Source organism: Gavialis gangeticus, unplaced genomic scaffold, assembly GCF_001723915.1.
Source record: "Gavialis gangeticus isolate Ggan-Ray unplaced genomic scaffold, GavGan_comp1, whole genome shotgun sequence".
NCBI classification, from domain to species: Eukaryota; Metazoa; Chordata; order Crocodylia; family Gavialidae; genus Gavialis; species Gavialis gangeticus.
In genome coordinates this window covers 1,403,608-1,421,420 of record NW_017729022.1, presented here as the reverse complement: position 1 = coordinate 1,421,420, position 17,813 = coordinate 1,403,608, and the positions used below count along the sequence as shown (strand labels likewise).

General features: G+C 43.3%; 1 protein-coding gene across 1 annotated transcript in view; it reads left to right on the top strand.

Moving 5' to 3' along the window:
* The first annotated feature begins 6 nt into the window (after positions 1-6).
* CAV1 (caveolin 1) overlaps positions 7-17,813 on the top strand; it is a 44,376-nt gene continuing 26,569 nt past the window's right edge. The window contains exon 1 of the mRNA XM_019514539.1: positions 7-216. Coding sequence (XP_019370084.1) covers positions 115-216 — 102 coding nt within the window. The 5' untranslated portion in view covers positions 7-114. The remainder of the gene's footprint in view (positions 217-17,813) is intronic.

The following is a 17,813-nucleotide window of genomic DNA, read 5'->3' as shown; positions in this document are numbered from 1 at the left end:
AGGGCGAGCCGCGCGCCCCTCACCGCCTCCGCTGCGCTCCGCTCCGCCCAGGGGCTGCTGCACCCCGCGCCCGCCCGCGACCAAGGCAACATCTACAAGCCGCACAACAAGGCGATGGCCGAGGAACTGAGCGAGAAGGAGCTGCACGACGTGCACACCAAGGAGATCGACCTGGTCAACCGCGACCCCAAGCACCTCAATGACGACGTGGTGAAGGTAAAGCGGGGCCTTCCCCCTCCCTCCCCACCTGCCGCGCGGCGCCGCGGGACGAGCCTTGTGCTGGAGCTGCCGCCCGACGGGCACCGGGCGCTGCGGGACGAGCCGGGCTGTGGGGATGGGACGGGACGGGAGGGGACGGGCGCTGTATTGGACACAGATCAGGTGCGGGGCTGTCTCCCTGAGCCACTTTGCCTGTGACCTAGCTTCCTCCCCACCCGGGGTCCATATGCACCCAAGGGCAGGGCCCCCTTTTGGCTTTGTGTTCCTGTGCTCCAGTCCTGGAATGGTCAGGGGAGCCAGAGCAGAGCAAACCACCAGCCGTGCCTGTGTATGGATCTCTGCTCAGACCTGGAACTTAAATCTGGGTTTGGCAGGCCTGAGTCCATGGATGTGCGCTGGGCCCCTCTGGGTCAGAGAGACCACAGAACGGATCCCCCCATTAGCAGAGGGATTTGATATCCCTGCCTCTGCAGAGGGATTTTCTATTGCACATGCGAAGGCTGTGGACACCATTGTCCAAATTTGTCAGCAGCTGGGCAGACCGCCACTCTCCAGGCAATGCTAGCATAGCTAAGACCCAGCATGGTCCGGCAGCATAGTGTAGATCAGCATTTCTCAGCCTGTGGGTCGTGACCCTAACGTGGGTTGCAAGAATATATGAAAGGGTCACGAAGAAACTTTAATAATTGATTCTCCTTTAAAGGACAAAAACATGGGGAAACTGTGGCTTCTCCCTTGCAGGCTGCTTGCCACCCCACCCCCCTCGCCCCACACACTCACCCCTTGCCCCACACACTACAGGCCTGGGGTGGGGGGCAGTGGGTCGGGACTGGCCGTCGATGTTTACAAATGGGTCCTGGTACAAAAAAGGTTGAGAACTGCTGTGCTAGAAGACCCTGTCTATAGGCCAGGAGATAAAATCTACCTTTCCAGGTCTGTGGATACAAAAGAAGGGACTTTCAAAAAGGCTTTCAATTCTTTCCCTAGACTTTCTGTTATTCTGTCCCCAGATTAAAATTTCCACTTCGGTCCCCTCTGAATGCAGGTTGGTAACTGATGCCTGTTTGGTCTGAATCCAGCATGATGCTGGGCACATCTACACGTTCATTAATATGTTTTTACCAATGCATATTAAATTTTAGTACCTCTATTGTGAGGGTAGTAGAACAAGGCACTTAGCCTATTTTAATGCACATTAGCAAAAGCGCACCGTTTTTGTGACACTTTAATGCACATTAAAATCAGCTAATGTGCATTAAAGTGCATGTGTAGACAGGCCCACTGAGTGTCAGTCAAGTTGCACTAATTGCAAGGTACTCAGCACAGCAGGAACTCACTATACTGCTGCATCAAGCCCTGCAGCTTTTTTTTCAGGGAACTCTTTAAATGTTACTGGATTTGCAGAGAAGTAAAAGTTGTTAAACTTCTGTGTGCAGTAAATCAGCCTGCAAACATTATATAACAGTGCCAAACTTAATTTGCAAACCAGTAATTATTTTTAGAGAAAGAGAATTTTGTTTTCCTTTCAGTCATGGAAGAGAAACTGTGGGAAGGGGAATGAAAGAGTTCAGAGAGGAGTATCCATTGCTGCCTATTGCAAGCTGCAGCAGCAGTAGGAGAAGCAGCATAACCTTGTAAGGATGAGTCAGAGCCCCCAGGCAGGCTGGAATCTGGGTCTCAACAGCACATAACTAATAGAGAAAGAAAAATCCTACTGGGAAAAGAGGTTACCACTGATGGAAAAAACCCATAACTATCTTAAAAGAAACTGAAATGTACAAAGTGCATCCCTTCCTGCCTCCACAATACTTGAGGATGGTTGTTACAGCCAATGGCCCAAAAGGTTAGAACATACTTTGGTCCCTCTCTACAAAACCATCATGGATTCCTTCTCCCCATAAATGCACTACTTGTGAACCAAAGAAGACAGCAAGTGAGCCCTGTATTAAATGACAAATAATATAATCAGTTGTCATATCAAGACACAGAAATGTATCAGACTAAGGTATTTTCAGTCTTCAAATCCCCATCCTGACCACCAACCTGCACCTCTGTTTTTGTCAGCAACAATGTTTGCAAAACTTGCCACTTCCAGAGAGCAATATTTTTCTATCTAGCTACAAGACAAACACTGATATGCTGCCCTAGTTTCTTGTGTAAAATTCAGTTCAGATCTGAATTCAATAAATTTAATACTGATCTGCATTTTACCAAAGTTTAAGTTTCTTTGGATATCTTTGAAGGTTTAGCACAGCAGGAGGAATTTGAGATTGTTTCTAATCCCAGTGATCATGACAAAAAATTTCTAGGATGGCAGCCTAGCCTCGGACCTTACTCTGGAGCTAGCCACTGGCCTCCTATGTCATTTTGGACAAATCATTTTGCTTTTTTGTTTCCTTTCCTGCCATTTGGCTGTCTCATGTACTAGTTGCTGAGGGCAGTGTCTCTCAAGAAAAGCAAGAAAAGTGTGAACAGTACCTAGCACAATTCTGCCTCAGCCTCATTTTGGGTCTCTAGGTTGCAAGACAAGTAATAAACAAATTAACACTTCAGAGTGTTTGTAGTGAGAATTATGGCTGAGGCCTACCTCTACTTTAAGATATTTGTGTTTCTCCACATTCAGCCTCCATGTGTTTCTTGCCTCTTTGTTGTGAGATTTGTACAGTAAAACGGAAACGGGGGGCAAGCAAATCAACCATGAAACATAAATGATCAGACAAGGGAACAAGGAATCTGCTCTGTAAGCAGCTCTTTAAAAGGCCTCAGTGTTGCCTGCATTCAAATAATTCCCATAACAAGTTTTAAAAATAACCCTAGCTTGGGAGAAGCAAGGGACGTGTTCCCCTGATGTACTGCACAGAGCAGTGCAGTTAACTGTCTGTACAGTGTCCTCTGCACCAGATAAATTAGCTGCATAGAGAAGGGAGGGGAAGCAGAGTGATGCCAAATCAACAGGAATCATGAAAAGGGGAGTACCCCTGTTCCAGATCTCTGTAAGCAGGACTATTACAGAACCTCTAAGCCTAAACTAAAGGTATTGGGGATCTTGGCTTCCATTACAATATGTCTTTAAAGCTTCTATTGCATGGAAACAAAGTGCCATATTATTTTCTGGAAAGCTGAAAAGAATAAAAAAAGATGCATTTTAACAGACAGGTGATAACTAGAACTCGCTGTACACAAGGTCCTCACAACTAACGCACTGTTTGGACTTCTTTAAGAGAGGAAACAGCATCTAGTGGTTTGAGAATTAAATTGCTAAAGAGCTGCCTTCTTTTCCAATCTAATCTGTTCAATCAGAAATCAGTCAGGGTATGGATTTGGGGAGGAGGGGTGGACTAGAAGGCAAACCCACCCTCAGCCTTGCTGTCAGGCCAATGCAGTCCAGCCAGAACTCTGGCCCCTACAAATAGGGACAATAGATAATGTTCATAGAATCATAGAATCGTAGAAGTCGGGTCGGAAGGGACCTTGTAGATCTTCAAGTCCAACCCCCCGCCTGGGCGAGAGAAAAACTGGACTCAAATGAGTCCAGCCAGGTAGACATCAAGCCTCTTCTTAAAGACCCTCAGGGTAGGAGCCAGCACCACTTCCCTTGGAAGTTGGTTCCAGCTCCTAGCCACCCTAACTGTGAAGTAGTTCTTGCGGATGTCTAATCTAAACCTACTCTCCAATAATTTGTGTCCATTATTCCTTGTTATGCCAGGGGGCGCTAGGGGAAACAGTGTCTCCCCCAAACCCTTCTGGTCCCCCCTAGTGAGTTTATAGACAGTCACCAGGTCCCCCCTCAGCCTTCTCTTGTGAAGGCTGAACAGGTTTACTTCCCTTTCTCTGCCTCAGAGGAGGAATAAAGGGCTAGGCTGATGGCTTCATTCAGTGCAATGGCCCAGGGAGTTAGTTAACCAAACAGAGGGTAGTAAGAGGATCTAGCAGCAGGCACACTGTCCCTGTTCACCTGTATGCTCCAGGATGCTGCCTGCCATACATAGAATAGCCTTACAGTTATGTATAGCTCATATGCCATCACAAACTGAAGAACTGCACTTTGTGATTTCTATACTGCATGTGTCACCTATATGGGAACTAATAGGTCAAAAATATTTGACCTTTCCCACACAGTCTGCACTGAACAATCATCTGCCTTTCATCATTTCCCTAGGGGGTCAAGAATCATTTCCAGTATGCTGAAGAAGTTTCCTTTCTCCTTTAGTGGTTTCTCACCCTCTGTTCTTCTTAGAATTGTACCCTACAACACAACAGGGTTTTCTTCATCTTAGTGCCAAATTATGGCCCTGCAAGCCTGTGGAGTATTAGGGCACAGAAAGTACCTCTAGTGGTTGGGCACTTGAATAAGACATAATGGCTTTCACAGAGGCTGGTCACAGCAGGTTGTAGAAGCAAGCAACCTGGGCAGTTACCCAGGACTCCACTTCATTAAGTTAAAGCAAGCAGGTTAGGGGAAGGAGGGAGGGGCTAATGTCTTAGTCTCTGACCTGGGCCCCTACACATTTAATAAGAGGTCTGTTGCTTGGTGAAGCACGGTGAAGGAAGACGTAGCTTGTGCTTCCCTATTAAATTGCATGAGGTGTGTTGGCCATGACCAAATTCCTTAAGCCTAGGTATGCCCCAACCCTTCTGGACCAGGGAACACTACCAGTGATGCAACTAGCTGTTTTCTACCATTGTGGTTATGAGCGCAGCCAGATAATGACCATCTCCTCCAAAAGGTCTTCTAGGGAGAAGGAGGTTCTTATTGCCCCTTACACCCTACACCCTCTCAGAAATCCATGTTTTTTCTAATTTGTTTCTAAGAGGCTGTGAACATCAACTGTTTAGTGCTTGAGATCTTTCTTTCCAGGAAAACATCTGGCTTTAGAACAAATACAAAAAAACAAGGAGCTTCTGCACCCATTTTACTTTGCAAAAATGCATGTAATTTGGGCTTAAATACAGTTGTGTATTCAGTCCTTCTGCTTCAGCCACTTACTCAGCTAGAGGCAGTTCAGGGTAGAATTCTTCTTCAGCAATCCCGCACAGTCAAGAATGATTGTCTTCCACGATTGCCTTATCTGTGGGTCTGAAGATGTCTGACAAGACTGATCAAGGATCGACAGAATTAAATGTATTCCAGAATCTTTGGTCAAACATTAGCAAACAGGACATACTCCATTTCCAGTGATATCTGGGACAGCAGTCCTGTTCAATCAGTCCAGTGAGCCTGGCCTGGCATTCCTTCTTTGTATACTTAAAACTATTTATAATTCTCAGGCCAGTGCAGAAAAAGCAAAGAGTAATATTAAGGTACATTAACTTCTTATATAAATGCTTTACACTTAGCTACTCATCAATTACCATTGTGTTGAGAACAGTATAAATATACAGATAGGCATCTAGAGAGACAGAGCACTTTCTCAAAGTTCTGTCAAAGAATATTTTAGTTCACAAACTTCCTGTGAGAAAAAGCATAATCCATCCTCTACAACTGGGAAAACGAAGGTGCAGAAATATGGTGACTCATCCAAACGCATGTAGGAGTCAGTGGCAATCCCAGCAGTAGAATTCAGATATGCTGGATAAAATGCTGTGCTCAGCCAGGGCACCTTTCGATCAGGAAAAGATGGTATTTTTGGCACAGGCTCTTTCTTCATTTCTTCATAGTGTTGGCAGTTGAGTCAAATATTAGCTTGTTGTTTTCAGTTTGGTTTTAGTTCTTTGGCTTTTAAAGTCAACTTAGATCCAAGCATTTGAATAACCTTTGGTTGTGCATATAATGTAGATGTTTATTTTATACACTTCTTCCATAATAAGTTCTAGTTTTCCAAAGCAGAGACTGGATTCACCACTTTTTGTTCACTGATTTACAATTGGATTAATATAGTGAGAGAACTGAGGCAGGCTCCACCCACTTCAAAGCACCAGTCTTCCTTTACATAGAAGAAGGTGGGCACTGGACATGGAGTTTTGAACATTCAGCACAACATTCATGGTGGTTAATCAGTTCTTGCATTTGTTCTAATCAAAGCCTTATTCTCAGATATTTTGTTTATGCTTAAGCTCCTGGCATAATTAAACCCTTATGAATTGGCTTCCTGTTTAACACCATGGACATGATTCATAACTGAATAGGAGAGTGTTTATTTGTTTGCTATGGTGACAGAGCTAAATACCCAGTATTGAGGCTTCTTCACAGAAGACAAATGTTATCAGGTCTTACTATAGTCAACATAATTCAACAGATTGGATTTAACAAGAGAAATTTAGAAGCTATTTGACAAGCTCAAGTTAGAATTTTCAGTGACAATGTGTGGCTAAATATTCCCGTTAGGGACAGCATTTCCTCTGTTATATACAGTGTGGATGTCTTTAGCTCAAAAGTTTCCATTAACTAAACCAGAAAGAATCAGTGGCAAGAATCAGTAAAATGTATACAAGAGAGAGAACTGCATACCAAGTTCAAAGAGAGATTTCTTCACTTTAACTTTGACAGGTTTGAGGTTGCAATTAGCAATAAACTCAAATAAATAGACTGGAAAAAATAAAGACATGTGCAAACTGGAGACAAAAAATCCCTGTAAATCAAGGTCTGTCTGTTTCCTTCTAGCCTCAAATGCCTCTGTTAATAACTGTAAACTGTAGGCCTCATGATTAGAGCTGCACAGTAATTGATTTTTTCAGTTCATGGGATTTTGGTTTGGGTTGGATCAAAATGCACGTTTTTTGCTTCGTGCAATTTCATTTTATAATTTTAATCTCTATAACCTTTTACTAAATGCTGTTTATTTTCTAAATCAAAATATTGCTTTAAAAACTTTGAAACAAAGTTTTGACTTTCCTGAATTGTTCTTCTTTTCAGGCTGAAATGATTCACTGAATTTGGTACAAATTCATGAATAGTTCCAAAGTCCCCCAAATTGCATTTCAGGTGAATAAATTATTTGCCAAAAAATTCACCCACTTTTACTTGTGATAGTCTCTAATGGCCACCCTGACCTGCCCTGCCTTCTCACTGGTTCAGAGGCGTAAGCTTTCAAAGGCAACAGCCTACTTGATCACTTATGAAAGCTTACATCATTCTAAGCCCCTTATACTGCTCTGAACAAGTTAGTCTGTAAAGGTGCCACCCTGCCCTGCCATCTGACCAACACAACTACTTCACTCTATCTGTGATAGAGAGAACCAGATTCAGCCATACTGTAACTCAAGATTTCAGAGGAGTCATAACTGGGATGAATTTGGTCTGTAGCCTTTTCCTTGTCCGGCATATTTGTTATCTTTTCAAATAAATGGGAGCTGATACATTTTATACATGAAGTTAGAAGGCACCATCACAGCTTAAGATAAAAGTACACCATTACTTGTTCAGACTGCTGCTGTGCTGAGTTAAGTCTGGGATTTTCAGGAGAATGTAAAGGAGTCTTAGGGGAGCATATAATTCCTTTCATCTCTTTTGAAAATTCCTATGCTAACTCTTATCAAATAGAAACAAATCCACTATAAAGTTATGCTAATATTTCTTATAAGCCCATATTTCTAAGACCTTGATCCTTTTGTGACCTTGGACATCCATAGACATACCTCTATGGTCCTCTTCAGAGTTCATTACAGATCAAGGTCAGGGATATCCTGTCTTCATGAAATGTTGAAAATAAGTTCTTTTAATTCTTTATCTGAGGAGCAGTAATTTAAGTTCCTATAAGAAAGAAAATTCAAATAGAAGAAATGTGAAGGTAAACATTTTTTAAAGGAATTGAGTGAATTGGAAACAACACTTGTAAGACTTGTATTAGTCCTACCTTCAGCACTGGTACATTCAGGTAGAAAAGAGAAAGCAGGTGAGGGGAAAAATCATCAGAAACCATTACAAATAACTTGGTCAATTTAAGGGAAGGGTGTGTCACAGGGTAGCTACCAGAGGTAAATGGGGTATGGGAAAAGATACTTTTTCCAAAGATGTGTTAATACAGTCTTTAACTCGTTTTTAGTTACTAAGTCAATTGTGCTATACATGTTGAGGGGAGGAGGAGCTTTACATGTGAAAGCACAAAGTAATTCATGTAGAACCTGGCCCAGCATCCAAAAGCATTAGTGTGGTACTTTTTTGTTTTAGTGGGCAGTGAAGTCTGTCAAAATTGTTTACTAAACATTTTAGTTCTCATAGAGACGTCAGTACCTAATGCTGTTTGTTTGAATATTTATGTTATGCATACACTTATTTTCAGATTCCCTAAGTATAAAGAATTTAATTAGACATTTCAAACTAGCACAGTACAACCAAAATGCAACTTAAAAAAGATTCAGCTTTTGAAACACGTAATAGTCTTGCTGGACACCAGCTTCCAGAAAAGGAAACAGCAGCTTCATTTCCTCTATGACAAGTTTATTCTGGCAGCATCAGAGAATTTTTTCTAGAGGAACTGGCTGGTAGGACTCCACCACCTGCACAGGAAGCACAGCAGCATTTCAGATTGTTGCAGAAGCCTTTTTGGGTGGCTGTTCCTTAAAATCTCATGGCTCATATTGGGAGAGGCCAGATGAATAGAAAGAAACCTCTAGAGAGAGTCTTATTATGGCAAAAATTGTATTGGTAAAAGTTGGTGAAGCTCTTCCAATGAACACATAAATACATTTATAACTATGCTTGCATGGGCAGTTCCAATAATGTAAACTGTACTGCCCATCTAATCAGAGTCAAGCATGTGTTAAACACATGCTGCATCATGACCTTGGCTGGAATCAAGAGTCCAGCACAGTGCCAGGGAGCAAGATGCTTTTCTTAGAAAGACAGTAATCTTGGAACTTCCTGAATAATTAGTAGCAAATCACTACTTTGATGGATTTCACTGTTTTTTCAGTCTGTGAAATGACAATGTACAAATCACAATTTCCTAATTTTCCCAAAGTTTTCCATTATTTAAATTATCCTGTGAATGTATCAATTACTTGAAAGTAACATGATTAAATTATTTGATATTAAAAACTGAATATTTGATCAATGGTATTTTTGATTGAACACATGGAACATATCTCTTCCATGGCTGGAGAAGCCTATGCCTAAGAGTCAGTTTTCCAGTGTGAATACTCTTATTTATAAATACACCACTTGCTTTCTGGGAATACTTTCTAGCACTCACTGAAGATTCACTATTTCCATGAACTTTCTTGCCAACAAGCTCATTTATTGGTGTGGATAGTGTGGAAGGAGAACACAAAGCAGGAAGGCAATACAAACAAATTCATTTAAAAGTTAGAACTAAAAATTATGGTCAATTTTTTTTATTTGTTTGGGTTTCTGTTTGGGGTTTTTTTTTCCTTTTTGATGGGTTGGAGTTTTGTTCAGTTTTATGTAAAACCAAGGTCCCACCCATCTGTGGTCTCTTTCCTTGTGCTAAATTAAGAGTGCCATCCCTGGTAAGCTGGCCAGCTTCTATGAAAGCAGTGTACTCAGGTGGACTGAGTTCAGGACTGGAAACCAGGTTCTAATATTAACTGTTACTCTCTTGCTGTGTGGCCTTAGGCAACTTACTCTTTGCCTCATAGGCTAGAAAAGGCTCCTGGGACTCCTTTGTTAAATTCCTGGCACCAAATTTCAAGTCAAGGTGATTTCCGTGCTTCTGATGGAATTCATGGCATCTCTGCATAGTACTAGAGATTCTTTATATCTAATTATCCTTGTTAGACTCTGCGAAGCATCAAAATACTTTAGAACAGATAGAAAGATTTTTACTTTCTATTGCACAAGACTGTACCAAATATCTGCTTTTAAAAATGTGTTTAGTGATGAAGCTGAACATCTGGGCATCAATGAACCATGTTGTCTTCTTTCTTATGGCTTTAAGAGTAAGAGCTATTGTCACAGTTTTAATTCCAAATTCCCCAGCCAGACCAATGCCTTGCTGGAAAGTGAGTGTAACTCCAGGATGTCATCCTCAAACTTGTATCTGGCTCCATGGTTTGGTCAGGGTTTCCACAGTCAGAGCTAGGCAAGGTTTTTAGGCACCACTTGTACAATGTGGCCACACGAACCATGTCCAGTGTGTATCCTGTTAAGGATTGTCCACATGCTCTGTGGAAGCTTGAAGTCCAGTTGTTGCATTGTTTGTTTGGGAAAGTGTTTTCTGCCCAAGCTTTCCTCCAAGATTCTTCAGTGTTGTAGTATAGGAGGTGCTCAGTTCATGTCCAAAAAGGTTTTCATGAAATCATGTGACGAGCTGAGATCTTGAAGGTCTCTGTGGATGGGAAGATGCAGATTACTATTGATACTCATTATTTCTCTGTATGTTGCTATATCGTGTCAAGTAGATGGAGGAGTAATATTTGAAAGTACTGGTAGCCACTGCACTGGAATTGATATCAAGGTTCCAGAGATAGTCCTCATTCCTTACTGAGTAGAGTTCTGTGCCGATGAGTATGGTATGTCGACTTGAATCCTAGACAGGTGCACAGTACTCAGCTGTGGAGAAGACTATGGCTATGGCAGAAGCACAGAGGACAGCAGCTTTTGCACCCCAGCTTGTGCTGGCAAGCTTTCGGATGACCTTCACTTGTGCCTTTGTTTTCACAGCAGTCTTTCAGAGGTGATAATGGTAGGTTAGGGAGCAGTCAAGGGTCACACCAAGGTAGGTAGGAGTCAGGTCAAGGTCCACTTTTTTCCCACAAAAGGTGACATTGTGGGTGTTATTTGCCTTGCAAGTGTCAAAATGAAATGCAGAGATGATGGACTTGGTTGGATTTGGTCATAGTCTCCACTTATGAAAGTATTCATAAATCAGAATTCAGTATGGCTTCAGTATCCTGAAAAGATTTTGCTTGTGTGGTCAAAGCAATATCGTTGGTGTAGATACATTTCCACGATGATGTGTAGGGCATATCACTTATGTAAATGTTAAAAAGTGTCAGTGCCAGAACACTACCCTGTGGGAGGCCATTGTTAAGTATTCTTGGAGTGCTGACCTTATCTGTCTATTTTTCAGGAACAGAAATATAAACACATCCAAAGAACTACAGGTGAGCATATTTGTTTGCCCTGTGGTGCTGCTTCCCACCTTAGTTTGAATTTGAGAGAGGGAGTTTTAGTTTGAAATAAAAAAAACACGAACGAAGAGATTTCTCAGATCCCTCGATTTTTCACATCTTGGATTCCTCAGATCCCTCCTGTCAGCAGGCATAAGGACCCTTTAATAGGGTAGTGTATTTCCGGGTGTCCTTTCTATAGTATTGAAAGCAGTTTACCATGCCATGTTCTCTTTCATAAAGGTTTTATCACACTAAAGTGCTATATGATTCAAGTGTTTCTATAGTATATCACACAGATGACTGGTAGGGAGGGTATAGGGGGGCATATGCCTTCCCCACCCCGAGATTGGCCCTCGACTTGGCACCACTCAGGATGGCAAACAGTGGCCCCGCAGAGCTGGGGCCAGCAACAGCTATGGTTGAGGTTTGGGCCCACCAAACCTGGGGGGTGGAGGGTACATGTGTTCCGGCTGGTGGCCTACAGTTTGCTGGGCTGGCCACTTCTAGTCCACAGTTTCTGGTCTGCAGTTGTGCCCCCCCCCCAAGACTCAGGAGGCACCAGTATCCCCTGGTATATCCCTCCCAACATACACACAAATATCAGGTAAATTACAGGGTTGCAAGAAGACAAAGGGATGGAAGGAGCACCTTAGTGATCTTTTCCCTTGCTTCTTATTACTGCTTAAGCCCTAAACCAGCCCACTGCCTTCTCCTTCTCTTCTCTGCTCAGATTCTACAGGGATAGCCTAATATGTTTTTCCATCTTCTCTGTTTTTGTGATAACCTGGACTTATGATCAGGAAGACTGTTGCTTATCTGGGAGGAAGTAGGAAGGTTATATTCAAGGAATGTTTAAAAGTTTGAATGATTAGCTGTAGTTTATCTGCAACTATTGGAGGCTTATCACATAAGTTGCTCCTACTTGACACCAGGCACCAATATTCTCAGGAAGGTTTAACTGTAGATTTTCAATATTCAGAAAGTATGTGCAACCCACAAAATCCTCTGTGCCTCCCCCTTTTCCCACTATCCCTCTGGGGTAATCTTGCAGTTGGCATGAACCTTCCCTTCCCAGTGTGACTCATAACACTGTGCAACCCTGATCATTTTGTACTGTATATAAATTTGCTTCAATTGAATTGTTTTTAAAGGAAGTTGAGTGCAATGAGAAAATTTAAAAGCTAAGTTTATCACAATAGGGAAAGATCTTATCTTTCTGCTTTACATCTGTTTGCTAATGGCCTTCTACAGGTACAATATAAGCATTTGAAATGTTGGGTTTTATTTAAGTTCTCAATGCAAGCAAAACTTGCTACGGAACAAAAAAGAGCTGGCAGTAAAATTAAACTACATACTTTGCTTTAAAGAATATAGAAAGCCCCTTTTCACAGTTTATTTACATGACTATATGGAATCATGCACATACATTACCCATTAAAGGCTTTCAGTCAGGCCCTACAGCCCATGTTCAGCAGAATGTTTCAGCACACTGGCTTTGGTGGGACAATTCTTAGGCTTAAGGAAATGGGGCAGTGTCTTAAAAAAACAGTGCATATGTTTTGCTGGACTAGAAGGCTAGAGACAGAAGTTACACATAAACCAGTTTAAGTGATCAGAAACTGCTTTAAACATGTAACAGAACAGAAGTTCAGTGCACATAAACTGGTTTCAAAATGCCCAAAACTGGTTTAAGATAAACCTGACTGACTGTAGTATCAAACTTAACTGATTTAGGTCAAACCGGTTTATGGAACTTCAGTCCCAGCCCCCTTCCTAGTTCAAGTTAAATCAGAGTCCCCCAACATGTTTTGCAGCCCTGGGCTGGGCTGGGCTGGGCTGTCTGTTCGAGCAGAGCAAGGTTGGCCCCACCCCTCTGCTCCTTAGCCAGAGCAGCGAGGGCTCGCTGACAAGGGGGTGGGAGTGGGACACCTGGCTGGTGCAGCCTGGTCTGCCTGACAGGAATGGAGCAGCCCCCACCAGACTTTTCCTCGCTGGAGTGGAGGGGGCAAGGTGCATGGGCCAGCAGGCTCAGGGTGTGGGAAGGGGATTAAACTTCCCTATCTCCCCTCTTTCCCACTGGCACAGGAACCCCAGCCAGGGTCTGCACAGCCCATGCCCCTCACCCCTCCCCCCCGCTGGCCACTTACACGGTAGGGGGTGTGGCTGGAACCAGCCCAGGCCCCTCAGGTGAAGGGGGGCAGGGGGGGATTAAACTCCCCTGTCCCCCCTCTCTCCCACTGGCATGGGGGCCCCAGCCAGGGTCTGCATGGCTTTTCCCTCCCGCTGGTCACTCACGCAATGGAAATCATGGCTAGAACCAGCCCAGATGGGGAAAGGGGATACAGAAGAGTTCAATCCCCCTCCCTTTACCTGAGGCACTGCCTGGGCTGGCTCCAGCCATGCCCCCTGCAGCACAAGAGGCCACTGGGGGGAAAAGCCGGCCAGACCCCAGCTGGGGTCCCCATGCCAGTGGGAGAGATGGCGGGCGGGGGCATTAATCTCCCTTCCTCCCATCCCCCATTCACCTGAGGCACAGCCTTGGCCAGTGTCTGGCCATGCCCCTTCTTGGGGACAAACCTGGCAAGGGCAGCTTCTCCCTTCCACCTCCAGGCACACCCCAGCTGGGGTCCCTGCAGGCCAAGGTGGGGGTTTAAATCCCTCCCCAGTCATACTCAGTGGCCTGCCAGGGCCTGACCATGCCATGCCACACCCCCTCCAGGTCAGCTTTCCTCCAGCCTTGCAGCTGCTGCTGAAGGGAAGGAGGGGCTTGATCTAGTGCCCCCAGCTTCTAGCCTGAGCCACTGCAGGCATGTGGCTGCATTTCCAGAATCAAAAGTGAATGTCTATTCACTTTCAAATCAATTCAATCTATGCAGGCTAGACTAATCTGGAAAGATTAAATCAATTCAGGCTCAGATTTTTTGAATGTCTGTATTTAGCCTGAGAAATCAACCTGAAAAGATGCTAAGTGCTTGCTTCATGAGGAATTGAATATCCTCCCAGTAGAATTTCAGACGAAATGGAGGGCACTTAACATTTTGTTAGTGCTCAGCATGTCTCTGGATTGGTCTCAAACTGAGCATTAATGGGTTTGGGATATATAAACTGAAACTTCTATAACTCAAGCAAAAATGTGCAGATACCATGGATGGAAGATTTGGGGGTATGCATAGTTGCACCTGAAAAAATGTAGGCCAGGCTGAAGCCTCTTTGTAAAGGGACAAGTTTGGTGGGAACTAGTCCAGGACATAGTTGAGTATGGTTCACAGATCTCCAGGACAAGAAGTAATTTACATCTCATTTGATTCCACTTACTATAGCTGCCTTCTGGTAGTGCTGCACATGAGCTGTTAGCTCTCCTAACACCATGTGAGTGTGGCTATACTAATTCCAGCCTGGGATATAGCCAGTAATTAGTTATCTGTTTAGCATGCTATTGTATGGCTGTGACTTTACTGGCATAGCTAGGGGTCTACTTTGTGGTTTCACAATTTTTGCAGAAACTGAGAAAAATGGCATTGTCTCCGATCACCAGAAAATAGTGTATTGACCATGATTTCCCTCAAAATCAACCTAAACAGTGTATTATTCATATAACACGCTGTTTTAGAATGTCCCCGTGCTTACCACAATACAAAGACAGCACAACAATCAAGGAAAAACAAACCTGGCAAGGAAAAACAGCATTGTTCTCCATTTGGAGTTCGAATCACATATAAAGCAAAAGGCTTCTGCAGAGGCTGAAGGTCAGAACAAAAGAAACCCAACAATGTCCTCAATGTTTAAAAAGAACCACTGAAAGCATTTTAACAAGAAGAGAAACTACATTTGAGCTACTGGAGGCATTAATTGCTGCCAACATAGCTTTGGAAATAATTGATAACCTGAAATGAAGTGAGTACCTCAACAAGCATGTACCAAATGCTGGCAGTTTCCCATGGACAAACAAACTTCACCAAGATTATCTACCAGGAGTAGTTGCTTTGTATATTCAGTCTAAAAAATCTGCACTGGCAGAAAATGAATCAATTTTCATTGGAGAAGGCAAAGCAACAGATGTACAGGATAACTCTGTACCCCACATTTTATTTGTACCTGGAAGCTGGAAAGGCCACAACCTGCCTGTTATTCAGAGAGCCAGTTCAGTTCACATCTGTAAATCTTTCAAATGTAGCACAAGTTGTAGTGAAAGCTGTTGTAAACTATGGCTTAGAATTTTAGAAAGATCTCAGCATTCCGTCTGATAATGCAATATATGTGTGCAAAGCTTTCTCTGATGTGCTCCATGGAACGATGCCCAGCACAATTCATGTTACCTGCAAGGCGCACATTCTTTCTTTAATAAGTGATATCTGGCACACGTTTTCCTCATGTGGGTAGACTGGTTTTCTCTTTTAAAAAATCATTCAAACATTGTCCAGGCCATAAGCTTTGATACAGGAAATGCATCTACATGTGTAATTAATATAAAGCAATAAACTCTGGAGCAGTTGGAGCTGAAGTAAACTACTCCTGGGCACAGTGTTTACACGTGCACCTGAGACAGCAGCAGTTTAAGCTGGGGCAGAACAGGCCCGGGCTGGCAGATGGCTGAGGGGGGTCAGGCCTGGGCTCTGGGCAGTGGCATCGAGCAGCAGAGGAGCTGGCTGGGGGATGAGGGTGCTGAAAGTGTGAAGCTGTGTGGCTAGGCAGCAGGCAGAAGTTTGGCCCTGGTTTGCTGGGCTGACTGCTGCCCGTGGTCAGCATCTACACATGCATCTAATTGAAGTAAATTACCCCACTGTAAGATAGTACTGTCTTACACTGGTGTAAATTAGTTTACTGTGGCTTAATACCATTGCACATGTAGATGGTGACACTTTACTCTGCAGCTAATTAGTAAGCTTTACAGTAAAGCACATGTAGACATGTTCAGGGAGTCCCTCACCAATCAATGCGGGGATGTAAATGCATCTATGTCATCTTCCACCAGAACCAGTGCTTACAAGGTGGCTAGCAGGGAGCCAAGGGGGTCAGCAGGGAAAGGAGAATTTATGGTTTAACACAGTTCATTACCATGCAAAGAATATTAAGTACTACTAGCAATTTATGTGTGACAAGTTTGAAATTACACCCAGCACACAATGCATGCTTAAACTATGCAGTCTTTTAAAACAGGGAGACATTGAAGATCAAGTTAAGTTTGTCACTGAAAATGCGATTAGATTCATGGAGCTTCTTGTGTGGCTTGAAAGGCAGCAGATTTTGAGTCAACAAACACATAACAAACATGCATTTGATCAATTGGGTCAAAGATATGGCATTATAACAACTTTAAAACTGTCAAACTGAAAACCAGTGCAGAAGCTGCAAAGTCAGTCCTACAAGTACGATCAGTCACTGACACCTTGATTTTAAAAAAATGGCTCCTGAACTTTTAGTGCTGTTTGTATCTGATTCAGGTGCCTTTTCTGAGTTTTGACCCTCAGCTAATTAAATCCTTCCCTGGATGGCAGAAAGAGCATGACAACGAATGTGCTGCCTACATGAACTTTGACAAAAAATGCCAGATGCCTTTGAATGTAACTGAGTTTGGGGATTCTGTTTCTGATCAGTTTCCACGGCTCTACAACTTGGCAAAACGCTGCCTTATAATTCCAGCCAATTCAGTGGATTAAGAACATTCAGTCTCAGTGTATGGACAAGTCTTCACACCATAGAGACAGAGGATGTCAGCTGCAACTGCTGGTGGATGCTGCATACTAGCATTTAACTACTAAAATGCATTGTTTCTATTAAGGTTAGCATTAATTAGTTTTTCTAAACTTTTTATAGAATGCTATATAGGAAAATAAATTATGATATGTTACAATTCATAATGTATACAAATTTATATTTATAATATATTTAAGTTTAGATTTAAATTTAATATTTAGATGGACAATAATATGATAAATTATATGATATAATTTACTTTCTGTGGAATTTGCTATTAAATTATACAGCATATGTCTCTCCACTAATCAGTGGCTATGGGTGGGGCTGCCAAAATGCTGGGAAATGCCAGCAAAATTGGCTCTTCATACTGTGACCAAATTATAAAAATTGCTTTGTCTCTCCATGAGATAAATAGACCCCTACTAGAGGTGCACCGATACATCCATCCATATTGTATCGGCACTGATAAAAGGAAAATTGACATTCTTGGTAATCAGCTTTTTTGACCTATGTGGTAGATAATATCACAGATAAATGCCATGTGCATGCATGCATCCGCAGTATGCACGCAGCCAGGAGTGCATCCTGGCAGCATGGAGAGCAGCACTGGCTGGTAAGTCTGTGGGGAGGAAGAGGCATGTGGAAGGGAAGGGGTTGTGGGGGGGGCAGATCAAGGTCCCCATGGTGAGGGAGGGAATGGGACAAGGGCAGGCGTTGGCCAGCCAGGGCAGGGTGCAAGATGGAGCCAAGAGCAGCTCCTCTGGGAGGTATGGGGGGGGGGTGGAGAAGCTCTCACTGCTGCACACACCCCAGGGGAGGCATGGGGGGCATGTAGGGGCCCCCCGGGAACTGTATGCGGGGCAAGAGCGGACTGCCCACTGTGA